This window comes from Agelaius phoeniceus, chromosome 21, assembly GCF_051311805.1.
Source record: "Agelaius phoeniceus isolate bAgePho1 chromosome 21, bAgePho1.hap1, whole genome shotgun sequence".
In the NCBI taxonomy this organism is placed as follows: domain Eukaryota; kingdom Metazoa; phylum Chordata; class Aves; order Passeriformes; family Icteridae; genus Agelaius; species Agelaius phoeniceus.
Genome location: NC_135285.1, coordinates 7602413 through 7618233, shown reverse-complemented (window position 1 = coordinate 7618233; position 15821 = coordinate 7602413). Strand labels below are relative to the sequence as shown.

Below are 15821 nucleotides of genomic sequence, written 5' to 3'. Positions count from 1 at the left end.
TTTCTCTGTGATGGCAACAGTGCTGCTTGTTTAACAGAGGGATGGGGATGCAGATCAAGCAAACCTCTGGGGTAGGCTTTTATCTTTGGGGTCTTGGAAAAATGTGTAAGGTCTCAAATTAATTGTCCTGCTCATCCAAACCAGGATTAAAGCTTGCCTGTGTGAGTAAAGCACATGGAATGGCTTCCATGCCCTTCCAGTAGCAGTGATTTATTTGATCTGTCCAGACACTCAGTCATGGGCAGGTTTTATTTTCACAGTTTGCCTCTGAGTCAGTTTTAAATTTAGATTTTTTATTATTGGGGTGGGGTTTTTTTGTTTTTTAGCTGAACCTCCCTGGAAGACAGGAATCAAACACAGGGTTTTTTTTCATGCCCATTAGGGTGCAATTTTAAAATGAGTTCTGTCTCAAGGGTCTGAAGGGGATAAAAGACAAAGTGGAGATGGGAGGAGGGGAGAGGCTGTTTTTCAGGGACATTATGTTTCCTGTCATTTGCTTTTTTTTTATTTATATCTCTTGCACTGACCTCACACTTTGGAAATTATGCACCTAGCTTTTTATCCCTCATTTTTGTCTTACTTTTTTTTTTTTTTTATTTTCCCCCAGCACCAGGAAGAAGAGATGCCTCATTTTGAAACCTAAAGGGGGGAATAAGAAAAGTCCTTTGTAATATATTGCCATATTATCACTAAATCCCCTGACAGTTGTGACACAGAAGCAAGTCACCTGTCACTTAAGCTTGAGGTCTCTTTAATTTTCTCCTGGAATTCGCACCAGGCTGTCTTTAATTTGAGGCCTTTATTGGAATTCTGAAACCTTTCTGCCTCCCTGGTGCTCAGATCTATTCTGAGTGCTGTTACAGAATGTATACAATAACCAACACAGGGATTCAGAGGGGGCTGAAGCACTGTTTATTTAACACTCTGGAGGGATTTTCGTGCTTATTCGGTCCTGGCTACCCAGCTTTCAATATCGCTTTGACAACCGTTATGCCCTTCTCATTAATTTTAAACAGTTAAAACACAGGAAAAAGAGAAAAAGTTTTCATTATTAAAGTGCTTTACTTTTTAATAACAGAGGATTCTGTCCGCCAGGGGAAAGGGCAAACCTCACTAATTTCACATTCATATTAAAAAGCGCTGGGAAGGTGACACTTGGTGCTGCCAGGAGGCTGAACAAAAGGAAACTGCCGGGGGCCGGGAGGAGCAGGCGGGGCCAGAAAGTTTTGTGTTTCACGGAGGTGGAAAGTTGGTGGTGACAACAAGGAGCGGCCACTTGGGGGTCGCTGAACCTCTGCAGAGCTCTTGGATGGGGATGGTCTCAGCTTCAGGGCACACCTGAAGTCAGAGGAACCTGTGAAAGGAATGTCCAGAGATGGTGAGGAAGGGTCCAGAGAGTGAATTATGTGAGCAGCAGCTGAGAGAACTGGCTGAGCCTGGAGGAAAGGAGGTTCAGGGAAGAGAACTCACAGACAGGTGAGGGTCAGCACCTGCTTCCAAGGAACAAGGACAGGAGGAGAGGACACAGCCTCAAGCTGTGCCAGGAGAGGTTCAGGTGCAGCATCAGGAAGAATTTCTTCACTGCAAGGGTGGTCAAGCACTGGAATGGGCTGCCCAGGAAGGTGGTGGAGTCTCCATCCCTGGAGGTGTTCAGGAAAAACTGGATGTGGCACTCAGTGCCATGGTTTGGTTGACAAGGTGATGATCAGTCCAAGTTTGGACTCTATGATCTTGGAGGTGTTTTCTGACCTGAAGGATGCTGTGATTCTGTGAGATGGGTCATGAGCCTTTCCTGAGGGGACTGGGAGACAGCAGAGAACAGAAATCTGGGAGAGTTGATGAGTTCAACCAGCCAGGCTGTCCTTGGAGGTGCAGTCCAGGCAGTGAGTGAGCAGGAGCTGCAGCCCCAGGTGTGTTTGTTTTGCTGAGGAATTACCTGGAATTCTGGAAGCTGCAGGATCCTGAGTTTCAGAGAAGGCACAGTGCAAATTTAAACTACATTTGAGGTCTGTCTCTGGGCACATTTGCAGTTGGGTACAGAGTGGCACACGTGGGACAGGAGAGCATTTTGTGTCAGGTGCTGGCAGCCCCCAGGGTCCCTGGGGTTTGTTTGTGGTGTCAGTGGGATGTGGCTGCTCTGGCCTGGCAGCAGTGCAGAGCAAAGAGGGGTTTGCAGCATTAGCATGCAGATCTGGCAGAGAGGAGCAGCAGGATTGCTGCCTTGGCACAGGGCTCCTCCAGAGTCCCAGGAGCTGGGTGTTTGTATTCAGTCAGCCCTGCTGGGGTGAGGGGTCTGACCACTACCAAGTTGCTGCCTTGGATCTGGCACTCTCCCACTTGGATGCTGGTTCCTGCCTTGAGTCACACTGGAGAACTGTGGCCCTTTTCTGGGAGAGGTGCACATCCATGGATGCTTGGCTTTGCACTTTGCTGTCAGCTTTCCATCAAAAATTCCACTTGTTTTCTGGTCCACGTTTCCTTTCTCTGCCTGGATCCCTCAGAGAGGGAGAGAGCCTCTCTTCTCCTCCCAGTAACAGCTTGCTCCCAGGAATGTTTGTTTTCCATTTCCTGAAGTGCATCCCACAGTCTGATCCCAGGAAAGCTGGAACACGTGCAAAATTGCCCTTTTGGCCTGAGGAAGTTTATTCTGTCATGCCTTTGGTGCAAGGGGCTTGTCCTGCTCTAGAGGAGCCAAGTGATGGCACTTCCAGTCAAATATGATGTGTTGGCAGTCAGGAAACTTCATGTAGAAATCCATGCTGGAATTGATGAGAAGTTCATTTGGTTGCCTTTGTTCACAGCTGCTGAATTTTTCTCTTCTCTGGAGCTTGGGGGTGGTTGTGGATCTCATGGTCTCCTGCCCTGGGTGTTTTGGGGAAGGGCACAGGGGAGCTTGCAGCATCACTCTGAAACTGTTAGTGTAGGGTCTGGGGGGAGTTATTCCAAATAATTCTAATGGAAATTGGCAGTGGGATCTGGCCTGTTGTACCTGGAAGCAAAACAAAAAAAAAAAACCAAAAAGGGAAGGGAAAAGAAAAACAAGGGAAAAAGGTAGGTGATAGATGTTAGAAAACACAAAATTAAAACTGATTTGTTCTCCCCACCACACGGCGCTCACTGGCTGCTCTGACTTTAACATCTTTATCTGGATTTTTTTTTTTCCTCTAGTAATATTGAGAGGATTACCTTTGTTGGCCCCTGGGTAGTTGCTGTGTGATTTTACTGTTATTAAATCTATTGTAAACTGCTTCATTATTCCTGACTCAAATTCTCTCTTTCCTCTAATCCTCCTGCCTCCCTGGTAGAAATCCTGTGGCAAGAACCCTCAGGAAGTCCGGGAGAGGGCCACAGTTCTGCAGACAAAATTTGAAAATCTCGTCCACTCCAGCGAGGGGACTGTCCAGTGGGCCAAGAAAGGTCAGTGATTTCCTTCCACTTATCCCACAAGGGCTCAGAGGAGCTGCCAAGGTTTTCTTCTGGGGCACAGCATCAGGGAAAAGACCTGGAAGAAACATTTTGGGGCTGCTGGGCTCTGCAGGGGGCTGAGGCAGGCCCAGAAGGCTTTGTGGTGATATTAAATGTTAATTTCTGGTGTTCCCATATTATGTGCAAATGAGATTTAGTCTTGGCTTTCAGTGGGATTCACATCCAAGGGTTTTGACCCAATCACAGGAGTGAGTGGGTTGTGCTGGGAAGGGGATGGGTGACTTCCCCACATCCTGCTGCAATTCCCATCAGATGCCTCCAGTTCACCCCAGGGGTGAATTTGAAGCCAGAAAAGCAACATGCAACCCTGACCAGTAAAAGATCTTGGATTGGAGCTGGTTGTGTGGGATGGGAGATAAAAGAGAGAGGGGCAACAACTCAAAAAGGCAGGGAGAATAAGAACTGGGATGGACTTGGTAATTGTAGCTGTGTACAAGTCTGGGGTTTGATGTGCCATCTTTTGCAAACAGTTGTCACTGAGCAGCATAAGAGACTCTGCCCTTCTTCCTCTCAGTTTGGAAAATCAAGAGGAAAACAGATTTGGGAGAAGGATTAAAATCTTGCTGGGGATGTGGTAGGAAAAGAAACACCAAACTGACAGGAGCCATAAAGGTGGTGCAGGGTGGGCACTGTGGAGGTCAGGCCCCAGAGCTCCTGGGCAATTACTGGGAATTTGACTGAGAGTTACTGAGACAATCCACAGAATGCAAACACTTTATGAAAGAGACTAAGCCATTCTAACTCACAGTATTTAGGACTGGAGCCTTTCCCCTTGTTTTGAGTCTCCTCTTCCCACATCTCCCTTCCTGATTGTTTTCTTTTGTGCCTCATTTCTCTGAGTCAAGCCCTGCTCTCTAAGCTTGTGTAGAAGTTATTTCAGTTCTGTAGCATTTCCAGTTTAAGATGAATTTTAATTTCATTTGAAATTAATTTTAATTTCATAATTAATTTAATTTCCAGTTTAAGATGAATTTTAATTCAACCAGTGAGATGAATTTGAATGGTCTGCATCATTTGTCTACCATTCTGTGTACCTGCTGTGTGCACCTGCATACAGATGTGGGACAGGTGAAATCACTTGAAATCACCTTCCAAGGGGTCCAAAACCATATGGGGAAATTGCTCTTGGAGTTGTACAATGTTTGGAGAAACTGGAGAAGGAGAGGCTCTCCTCAAGATAAAAGTTCAGCATGAAAATTGTTCAGGAGGTCAAAGGTGCCTCATTTCTCTGAGTCAAGCCCTGCTCTCTAAGCTTGTGTGGAAGTTATTTCAGTTCTGCAGCATTTCCAGTTTAAGATGAATTTTAATTTCATTTGAAATTAATTTTAATTTCATAATTAATTTAATTTCCAGTTTAAGATGAATTTTAATTCAACCAGTGAGATGAATTTGAATGGTCTGCATCATTTGTCTACCATTCTGTGTACCTGCTGTGTGCACCTGCATACAGATGTGGGACAGGTGAAATCACTTGAAATCACCTTCCAAGGGGTCCAAAACCATATGGGGAAATTGCTCTTGGAGTTGTACAATGTTTGGAGAAACTGGAGAAGGAGAGGCTCTCCTCAAGATAAAAGTTCAGCATGAAAATTGTTCAGGAGGTCAAAGGTGCTGTTTTTTTCTGAAAGCTGCACTCCCTTCTCAGGTGATGACACAATTCAGAGTACCTCCTGTACCTGTCTGCTTACCCTAATTATTCTGCATGCTTTTGATTATGTGTGGCTGTATTGAGGGGCAAAGAATTTCAAATTCTGCTGTTTCACTCTTTGCTCTCCCCCCACCACTGCACATCCCTGGGCTGAAATCTCACCCCACCTCCAGCAGTTGCAGTGCTGATTTCAGTTCCTTGGGGTTTTCAAACACCTTCCTCCTGCAGTGAAAGTGTTGGACTTGCTATACAAGCAGCTTGCACCCGTTTTCAGGTGTGTGGTGCAGTTTTGTAGCTGCTCTTTTAAATCCACAATCTCAAAACATCTGACTGAAACAATCATCATCCTTCATTCTGCATGGATGAGCTTCTTGCTGCTTCCCCCCTGGGATTTCTTGTACCCCATGCAAACTTCTAACCTGAAATGCCTGTGACAGGAACAACCAGAGAATAGCTCTGGTCACACCTAAAAACCCTCTGTGGTTCCTCTCTACCCAGGGTCACTGTGCACACACCCACCCACCCACACTTGTTGCTGACCTCAGCATGAATAACTTCTTTAGCCACAGAAAAGCACAGAAAATACATCAGGAAATGCTGAAATGTTGTGCATCCCATTTATCTTGTAGAGGAGCACTCCACCTCTTTTTCCAACTCTGCTATCTACATATGCAAATTTTCCACTGCTGAGTGGCTTCCATAAGCCCCTCTTCCTCCCCTCTGAGCCAGGCATCATGAATAATTAACATGGCAGCTGGCTTTTGCTTTCATGGCAGACAATCAATTGGAAACTGTGCCAGAGATGCATTTGTTTCTCTCTCTTTTTCTGTTTTTCCCCATTTTCTGACCTAGTCAATGTTAATAAGCAGTGTTTGCACTGCAGCCTGCTTTCAAAAGGAGAGTGGCTCCCTGCCCGCTCTCCCCTTCTGCCTCTGGCTCCTGTGCTTTTCACACTCAAATCAAATGGTTCAGGGAAGGTGCTGCCCTTCAAACTTGATTGACTGATCAGCAGTGAGATGGGTGGGAGGAGGGCCCTGCCTGGGCCCTGCTACCTGGAGGATGAACCTCAGCAAGAGTGGAGCCCCTTTTGGGGAGCGGAGGATGCTCACCCCAAGGCTTTGCATGGAGGTAGGTGCTTCACTTTGGAGCTGTGGGGCCAGAAGGGGCTCAGGAGAGTAATCCTGTGTGCCCCTGAGAGGGTGAGGAAGCAAACCCTGCCTTCCTCCTCCTCATTTCCCAGTTTTACAGCCAGCAGTTGAGCATTTTGCCGCCTCCTTTCTGTCCTCAGCACCTGTGTGTGGAGAGGCCCAGCAGAGTCACAGGAGCCCAGGGCTGTGGCACAGTGCTCAAATCAGTGATGGTTTTGGTGCATCCTTCCCTCCTGCTCCCAGCTGCTCTGGCAAAATGCCTCCCAGTTTATCCAGCCCTGCTGGGGCCATGCCCTGGGGCCAGTGCTGAGGGCCTGGTGAACAGGTTATGTCACCTGTCTCCCTTTCATATCCCATTACCCTCTCATCCCCTGTTTAAAATAACAACAAACCAGCCCATCTAACCCCCATCATTTTTTTTCTTTTTCTGGCTTTTTTCTTTTCTTCCTTTGATTTTCCACACTTACTTTTCCTGGAGAAAAAAATGGGGATGCAGGGGTGCAAAAGACCAATCTAAATCCTCTGTCTTAGTGAGCACAAGTCCAAATCCCACTCCAAGCCAGTACCTGTTACCTTAGACTTGTGTTGGTGTGGTAAAAACTCTCAACAACTCACACAGTTTGTTCTTGGGGCATCAAGGTAAGGAACCCTGTACATGAATTATGGCCTGACCACCACTGTTACCAGTCTTTGTGAGTTGTTTTCCTAAAGCTCTGTCTCTTTGATCACAAAATCATAAAAGAATTTCAACTTAAAAAAAAAAAAAAATCCAATAAAGCATTCAGTATCTGGCCACTCTAATTGCACATAAAGGCCAGAAAACATGGCTCTGGCAACCCTGAGTGGTCTAAAGACGTGATAGTAAAGATTTTAAAAAGAATCTCATCCACAAAGGTCTTCATTTCCATCTCTTGGGTGCTGTAATGAACGTCTCAGCTCTGAGCTGCTTGGAGGTGAGGCACTTTCCTGGGCTGGCTCAGTGACCTGCAGCTCTCAGCTCAGCTCTGGGTTAGTGCCTTGCAGCTCTCCCTGGTTTTGTGTGCTCTGGCTCACAGCTGGATCTGGAGGATGTCTGTCAGCACTTTGGGAAGAGGGGAGCCTTTGACACTTTTGATTCTCTGACTCTGATTTGGGGAGTTGGTACCAGCAGCTTTTCCTCTCTGCACGGCTGTGGGAGGTGAGCTCAGCCTTCATAATAACAGGATCTTTAGTATCAGCCATTTCAAATGCTGTGAGGCAGACAGCTGTATTAGCTCCAATGGGACTGAATTCAAAGCAGGAGCAAGTTCCTATTGTTCCCTTTGAAGAGTTACACCTTCTCATAGCTGAATTTGACCAATAACTTCGTGAAAAAAAAATAACAGCAGAACAGGAGTTTTGAGAGCATTTGAGCTGGTTTATAAGCCCTCAGAAGGATGGCCTTCAGACAGGAGACCGAGACAGTATTTGGAATTTAGGATTCTCTTTTTTGGGAAAACACAGGTCTCCTGGTGCTCAGAAGCCTCTAAAAAAGCAGCACTGTGAAATTGGGAAGAAGGTGCAAAAAACTCAATCTTTTCTTCTCATCGATTGGGAAAAGGAGTTCGCTTTGCTCAGTAAACAGAGCTTTGATGGATTCCCTGGGTCCTTCCAGGAGCTGATCTGCTAAAATGACATTTTTATTACTGTTCATAAACTCCAATCTCCGGCTGCTGCCAAGAGATTAGACATAAGCTGTGGGCAAACTTGCTGGTCCGGTGGCTCAACAGGCAAGGGCAGGAGAGGTGAGAGTTTAGAGCTCACTGCTGGAGGGAGTGAGAGGGAGAGGAAGATGCAGGAGGTGCTTTGGACTGAGGGCTGGGGGGACACAGGAGGTTTAGCAAGCAGGGGATTGAGGGGAGGCATTTTCTGAGCTGCAGAGTTTCCTTCCTGGCAGTTCCTTTATTCCCAGAGCAGGGGCCAGCCCGGGTGTAGTGAACGTTCTGGGGATGGGGAGGAGCAGAGGTAGTGCTCATATTAGTGGATGATTGTCTTTAGAGCAATGAGCCCTGAGGGAAGGGCATTACAGGAATATAAAGATGGGAAGGGAAATTTGCACACAGTTCTATTATTTTTCCCTTTTGAGAAGGTGAGCTCTGTTCTCAGTGTGCTGATGAGTCAGGAAATCCATCCGGCTCTCAGATATTTATAAGGGACTAGCTGGTAACTGGTGAAAAATGCATGGACTACTGGGACTCTAATATCAGAGGAGTCTTCCTGTGCCATCTCCATGCTTCTCTTTCTTCATCCCTGCATCTCTGTTCCCACTCTCCTCTTATCTGCTGCCATTCAGTATCAATGGCTCTTGAGAGAAATGCCACAAATTCACCTTTTGGGGCCAAAGGAGCAGTCTTGCAGAAGCCAAACCCAGCAATTCAATGGAGCTTTGTTTCAGTCCCTAACACCTCCCCAGCACCTACCTTCCCCTTTTGGGATTGTACCAGTGCTGTGCAGCCTTCACAGGTTTTTAACATGCCAACCTTTCCTGCCAGCTGCTGACCAGAAGGTGTCCCAAAGGACCAGCCCCATGTCCTTTCAGCTGGAACAGTTGAATCTTTAAGTGTACAAATCTATATATATATATATAAATGCAGCAGCAAACAGAATTCATTGGTGTTTTTCCTTCCCCTCAGCACTGCAGTCCTTCCTTTGTGCCTATACCACCTATCCCAAGGACCTCAAGCACATCTTCCACATCAAATCTCTCCACCTGGGTCATGTGGCCAAGAGCTTTGGGCTGAGAGATGCCCCCCAGAACCTGACTGCTCTTCCAACTGCAGGCTCAAAGAGGAAAACCAAACCAAAACCAAAAAGGTAGGTCAGCCTGATGCTCCTGAGCTGTGCTGTGCTTTGCTCTTCAAGGTGGTTGGGCTTGCTCCAGGAGTCCAGTGTAAAAAAATCTGATCTGTTGGTAGAAATGCAAACCTGGAGGTGTGAGTAGCTCTGGAAAAAGAATTTCTGCAAAATCCTGTGGGATTTCTCCTGAGAATAGTCTGCAGCAAGCCCAGAGTTGCAGCTCTGTTTCCTCTGGTGTGTGCCCAGGGCTGTTCTGGGTAAGGAGCTGGAGACTCCCTGGTGCTGCTGGAGGAGCCCTGAACCCTCTTCTGTGCCTGCAGGGGAGCTGAAGGTGCTCAGTGCATCTGATCCTGGCTGCTCTGAGTTGGTTCAGGACAGATAATCCTCTCCTTTGGGATCACAGAGCTGAGGACATGCTCTCTTCCCCAGTGCAATGGCAGGATCCAGAAAAATCATTGCAATAATTCAAAGGAGGAAAATCTTTTTTCTTTATCAGCATCAATTGTGACTTTTTCCGTGTAATTGTTGCTACAAACCCTGTTAGCAAACCTTAGCCATGCAATTAAAGCACTAATCCACATAATTGTTCCAGGGTTGGGCACTTCTCTTGCACATGCACCTATCCTGTGAAAAGAAAAAAAAAAAATTGCAAGGGGAAGGGATTTGAAAATAAAAAGTTGGAGCCTGCATTGTCCTGCTTTCAGCAGCCACCAGGGACAGGCCAGTGCTCTGCCTCCTGCTCCAGCTGACCCTCCTCAGCAGATGGGCAACAGGATGGGAATGCCCCTGTGAGCAGGGGATTTAAGGGAGCTTTATTTCGGGAAGAATAGCCTGATTAGCTGATAAAGAGCATGTAAGATGGTATGGGGTGGGCTTTGATGTCTTGCTGGCCCAGCAGGGTGTCAAGCTATGAGTGACAGTAGCGTGTCACAGGATTACTCGGCCTGTAACAATGCCTCTCTCTGTTCCTGTGATGTTGCTACTCTGTTAGAGCTACTTTTTCCCTTGTTACAAACCTCTTTTAGATGGGGGTTCCTCCTCCCCAAGTCTTCATCCCATTAGAGCACAGACAAGCTCAGGATACAGTAGGTATTTACACACAGGAGCTGTGGGGTTGGGGGATGTGGAGGTGTTGGAACAAATGGTCTGAGAGTGATTTGAGAGCTCATTTGCACGTGGATCACAGAATTGCAGCTCAAGGAAAGTGGGCAGACTTTGCACAGCTCTCTCACGGCTCAAGCTCCAGATTTCAAATCCGGGAGCATCTGCAAAGTTAAGACCCTGCAAAAAAAAAAAATAGCCAAAGTTGTGATGTGCAACAATTGTTCCTGCCTGTGAAACTTGGCTTTAATCAGCTTTATCTGTGTGTGCTTAAAAAATAAATAAATAAAGGGAGAGAATATATTAGTATTTATAGGATAGTTTAGAGAAAGTGAATATTGATTCAAATTCAGTCTGCACTTGCATAAATCCAGGATTATGCTATTAACTTAGAGAATTGCTCTTGATTTCACTCTGACAGAAAGCAAAAAGCAAAACTTAGCCTGCCATTTAGAAGACAAATGGTTTCTAATTGTAAAATGCAAGGCTTGAAATTATAACAACACAGTCACAGAGCAATCTTTTAAATTATATTTCTCAGATGATGCTGTGAGTGTTGGTTGTCGTATTACACATTGTCTCCCAACATCTGATACTGGTTTTTAATCAGGCTGCTCACTAAAGCCTCATCTCTCAGCACCTGTCTAGAGAATAAAGAGCAGGCACTCCAGGTTGAAAGTGGGGTAAAGGCAATCATTAAATGTTTCCTTAAGAGGACAAAGAAAACTTTTCATTTCTTTTGAAGTCTCCTTTTGTGCCTGGCGCCTCCTTGGAGAGCCTGCTGGGGGAAGGTGAGGCAGTGAGAGGGAGCAGCCAGGTGTGTGATGTTTCAGTGCTGAAATGTGGGAGCAGCCCTCTCCTCAGTGCCCATGTCAACTTCCATGCATTTTTCAGAGGTCTTTGTGCAAACCAGCTGTCCCCTTAGCTGGGGTGGATCCTGCAAAACCCGATCTGAAGGCGGAAAAATAATTGCCGGCGCTGTTTTCAGAAAGTTGCAGTGCTGTGCTGAGGTGAGAGATGAGCACCAGAACCAGATACTGCATATTGAATTACAGTACATCAGCTTAGTCAGTGTCTGGGCTCATGCTTTGACTGCAGGCTGGAGGCAAGGAAGCTGATCCCACCTCCACTTAGGGATTAGCTGTCCTTGCTTCGCCTGGAGTCGCAGCACGCCGAGGAAGTGGCTGACAGGCCAGATAGATTTGTCTTTTGACTCCTTCACAATGCACATGCCACAGACCCACTGCCATTCCACCCTGCATCCCTGTGCTGCTCAGGCTTTTGCATTCTGGATCAACTGAGGGCCTGCTTTCCCTTTGAAATCAGTGTGTGCCCCCAAAGGCTTTCACTGCAGTGAGCAGTTGCAACTTAATTTGGTTTTTTGGTGAGTTCAAGCCATCACAAAGAAAGGTGACTCTTTAGTTCAGCTGATTCTGTGGAACTCCCTGCTACAGGAATTTCTGATGCAAGAAACGCTCAGAAGGATTGAATTTACTTATGAGTATCAAGAATTGCTACAGTATATGCAGAAAGTGATATAAAAACAAAGGTGAAAACCCCCTCGTGCTTCAGAGTTTAAGCCCAACCCTCAAGTGAGATGGGATCAGGGAGAGGAGCTTGAGAGCACTGCTGTACATCATTATCACAGTGCCATTGCTCTGATGTGGAGATGGGCATGGCCTGGAGGCTTTGGCTGCAGGATCCTTGTGTTAATTCATTCTTCAGCATGGTCAGATAGAATCAGACAGCTCCTGGGAAACAGACCCTGTAGCCCTGTGTCTGTGGCCAGGGCAGCAGTTTCCTTTGGGTGCAAACTCGTGTCCTTTTACCTTCTCTCCCCCCTCACATCCTTGGTTCCACTTTGAAACATCTTGGTATTAACAATTTTTGAAAAAGTACAGGGCTTGTGACTCAAGGCTGCAGCTGGGCCTCCCTGCACAGCAATTGTCTCATCATTAGAAGCATTTTGCTTGCCAGTTTTTATGTGCACATTTAGAGCTTTCCTGATATCACTTAATTAGTCAAAAGGCAGCTTTGGAATTCTGCCCACTGGGAATTTCACTTTGGGCAGTCTGCTCTAGAAAGCCAAACTGGAGCTCAGGTAAGAGCATGGGCAAATGGAGCCAAAAATGAGAGTAAGAGACATGGCTGCTGTGAAAGGAAACATCACCATCACTCTTCATTAAGGCAGTTCAGGGACACAGGTGAGTCCTGGCTACCACATCATGATGTTATAAAAGAAATCCTCTTATGAAATTAAAGTTTTATAGTTGTAAAATCCTTCTGATTGTCTCCTGCAGACAGCAGTGCCCTTTATTACTGTCCTGTTCCACTGTGGCTGCAGCACAGAGCCTTTGCTCCATCTCCAATCAAGTTAACAGTGCTTGCCCACAGAGCTGGAAAACCTCTGTGCTGGGGGCTGTGCACCAGAAATTGTCATCTCTCTCTAATTGAAATATATTCTGTTCTCTAGGCCGAAAAAGGGCCTGACAGAAGCAAGAATCCTGGGAGGATCCCAGCCTCCCAGTGCTGCTTTTGTCCATTTTCCATAGGGTGAAGACCAAGGGATGGCAGTGAAAGGGAGACTGGGGTTTCTGCGTGGCTGAAATGCATTTGCCTTCAGTAGGGCAAGGTGGGCTTTGCTGCTCAGCACACCCCAGTGTGGAGACCACCCTGCCCTGAGTGTTCTGGAACAGGCTTGGTGCTCATTCTGGCTGGGTAATAATTTTCCTTGGTCTTCTCAAGCATCTGCATCAGCTGGGAGCAGAGGACCTGGGCCATCTGTTGGCCTGTCGAGAGCAGTGGAGGATTGCTGATGGATTTCTTGCCCCCACTCTGCAAAAACAACAGCAGCAAAACCAACCCAAACAGGGTTGCATTGGCTGCAGATGGTTCATCCAATGCTCTAAGTAGGAAAAGCAGGTGTTGCAGCAGCCTTGGCCCAGAGGTAACCCAGCTCTGCTGCTGGCACAGTGTCAAGGAGCTGTTGGAGATGCTGTCAGGCAGATTGATGGTGCAATCCACGTTGAAATGTTTTCTGATAAATGGAACGGCCTCCTCGGCTCTCTCCAAAGACACACCATGAGTTCTGGGACTGTGTGTCAGAGCTTCATCCTCCTCCTGCCTCAGCTGGAGCAATTTGGGAGCCTCTGGATGCTGCAGATGCTGGGAGTTGGTTAAAGGTCACCACACCTGTGCACTGCATTGCAGCAGCATCTCACACAGCAAGACAAAGGAACAGGCAGTGATGCCAGCCAGGTTGAGAGGCACCTCCAAGAACAAGATCACTCACACTGAGGTGAAAGATGAGCAGAGAGATCAGTCTCCAGGAGAGCACCAGGAGATCAGTCCAAAGCATTCAGATTCCCTCAGAGATGGAGGGTTGGGCAGCACCAGCATCCCTGGGATCCCTGTGGCTGCCAGGTGGGGAAGGGGAGCAGCAGGCTGGGAGCAGCTCTGTAAGTGGGTGTAGAAGGGAACTGAAACAGAGAGGAGGATTTTACTCTTTCCTTCAATGGACACTTTTCCTTCCAGATGTTCCTCTCCTGCCTTTTCATAATTCAGTGATGTATTAGCAAGGTTCACAAGTTTCTCATGTTTAAACAGTGTTTAAATCCCAGTTTTCTGAAGGAGAACAGATTTTTTTGGTCTTTAAAACTTTGGCCTGGTCTTTTCCAGCCTTTGAGGAGATACCAAAGTCATCTGAGGACAGTTCCTCTTTTTCCTTATTGTCTCTCTGCTGAGGGTCTTGGTACCAGCTTTTGTGAGGTTGCAGCTTAATTACAGATGTGCACAGGCAGCTCTGAACCTGAGTCTTTTATTCCTTCCTCTGTCTCAGTACACCATGATACCTAGACATGAGATCACAGCAAGAGATGCTCATCATCCATGTGCTTTTCCAGTGATGGGAACATGGGTTCTGTCTGTGTTGCAAATGCATCTTTACATTTACAGCTTTTCTGTGAAGCTTTTTGCCACAGTATCACCACACAGCTCCCTTAAATTAACATCCCACCAGCCCTCAGCACCAGGGAAAGCCCAGGGAGGTGGGAGAATGGACATGGAGGGCAAAGAGATTAAAAACCTTGCCCAAGGATGCTCAGGGGTGAGTGTTAAGGTCTTGCTCAGTTCTCCTGGGCTTTGTCTCATGACCTTGGTGAGGGAAGGTGCCCTGTGGTTATCTTGCTGCTCCCAGAGACTGTCAGCAGTTGGGCAGAGAGGGGAATTCACAGCTCTACAGCAGGAATCAGGGCTCCTGAGCTGGTGCAGTTTCCTGGTGTGCTGTCACTGCAGGCTGGTTCCCTGTAGCTCCTCCATCTCATGGTTACACAGGGCCCTGACAGCTGCTTTTCTTCTGTGATGAGCACAGGTTCCACAGCACAACCCCATTGATTTTTGTGGCCCTGGGTTAGAGGGAGAGAGCTCCCTTTTCCCTGCATCCCTGCCTTTCTGTGTACAGCTGATCACCTCAGCAGGGAGTATTGATTTACTAATTGGGCAGCAATTTCACCTGATTGATAATAAAGTGTTGGACAACCTCCCTGCTGAGCTGCAGCTCAGCCCTGCAGCTACTGGTGGATTCCTTGTCCTTCTGCAGCAGAGTTCCCTCTTGTTAAGTAAACTGGTGTGTTGCTTGGAAACCCAGGAATTACTGTAGGAAACGCTTGGAGACAACAATCAAAGTGTCAAATAGGAACTTCACCTACTGGTGGAGGGGGCTGAGCAGAGGATACCCCTGCACAGGCTGTGGGAAGGGAGGAAAAACACCCCAGGCAGCCAGGGGTCACTTCCCTTGTCCTCCCTGCGTGTTTGAATGCCTTGGTCCATTGCTGCAGCCAGAATTTCTTCCTTCTCTTCAACTCCCAGCATGGATTTGGACACCTGAAGGGACTTTGAGGCAGTGCTAGAAGGTGTCACCTTTAGGGCTGCTGAGTCCCTGTGTTGTCACCAAAGCTCTCTGGGGCTGCTGTTCAGTTCAGTTCCCTCCTGTGCAGAGGGACAGACAGATTTCTGTTCTGTTTTTCTGGAAACTCTTGAGATGTGTTACAGGCCCTTACTAGAACTTGCTCAGAGAGGTGCACCCTGGAGGTGTCCAAGGCCAGGCTGGAAGGGGCTCAGGTTGGACCTGGTCTAGTGCAAGGAATGAGGTGATGTTTAGGGTCCCCTTCCAGCCCAAACCAGGCTGTGACTCTGTGGTGATGAAGAGGAGGGTGTGACATGCCAACACCAGTAGCTGTGGACGCCCTGTTGTGCCCAGGACCATGGGAATGAGCTAGGGAATGACTGATCCTGCACCCAAGAAATTGTATTTTAAATAACTGAGGGTGAGCCATGCCCAAGGTTGTAGAGCAGGACAGTGGCAGAACTCATGGTGGGAAAATGCTGAGTGGGTTTTTAATTTTACAGCTGGCAGTTTAGGGTTGCAGGGACACCCATGTTGGAGTTTGGTGGCCATGCAAAATGCAGCTGCTCTTGCAAAAGCCAATCTCTGGAGGGGGAGGCTGTGAGGTGCATGGGATGGCTGCAGTACACTGCAAGAAAAGAAAATCTGTTGGATCTGTTGGGTTTAGACTCATGGCATTCTAATTTTTCCCCTGGTTTATTTGGGAGTAGGTTGTGTTTTC

At 47.2% G+C, this 15821-nt stretch overlaps 1 protein-coding gene across 1 annotated transcript in view; it reads left to right on the top strand.

Annotated features, from left to right (window-relative positions):
* The window catches only part of DDX31 (DEAD-box helicase 31), a 45703-nt gene that overhangs the window by 27300 nt on the left and 2582 nt on the right, over positions 1–15821 (top strand). The window contains exons 18-19 of the mRNA XM_054646328.2: positions 3306–3417; positions 8934–9114. Of these exons, the coding sequence (XP_054502303.2) occupies positions 3306–3417; positions 8934–9114 (293 nt within the window). The remainder of the gene's footprint in view (positions 1–3305; positions 3418–8933; positions 9115–15821) is intronic.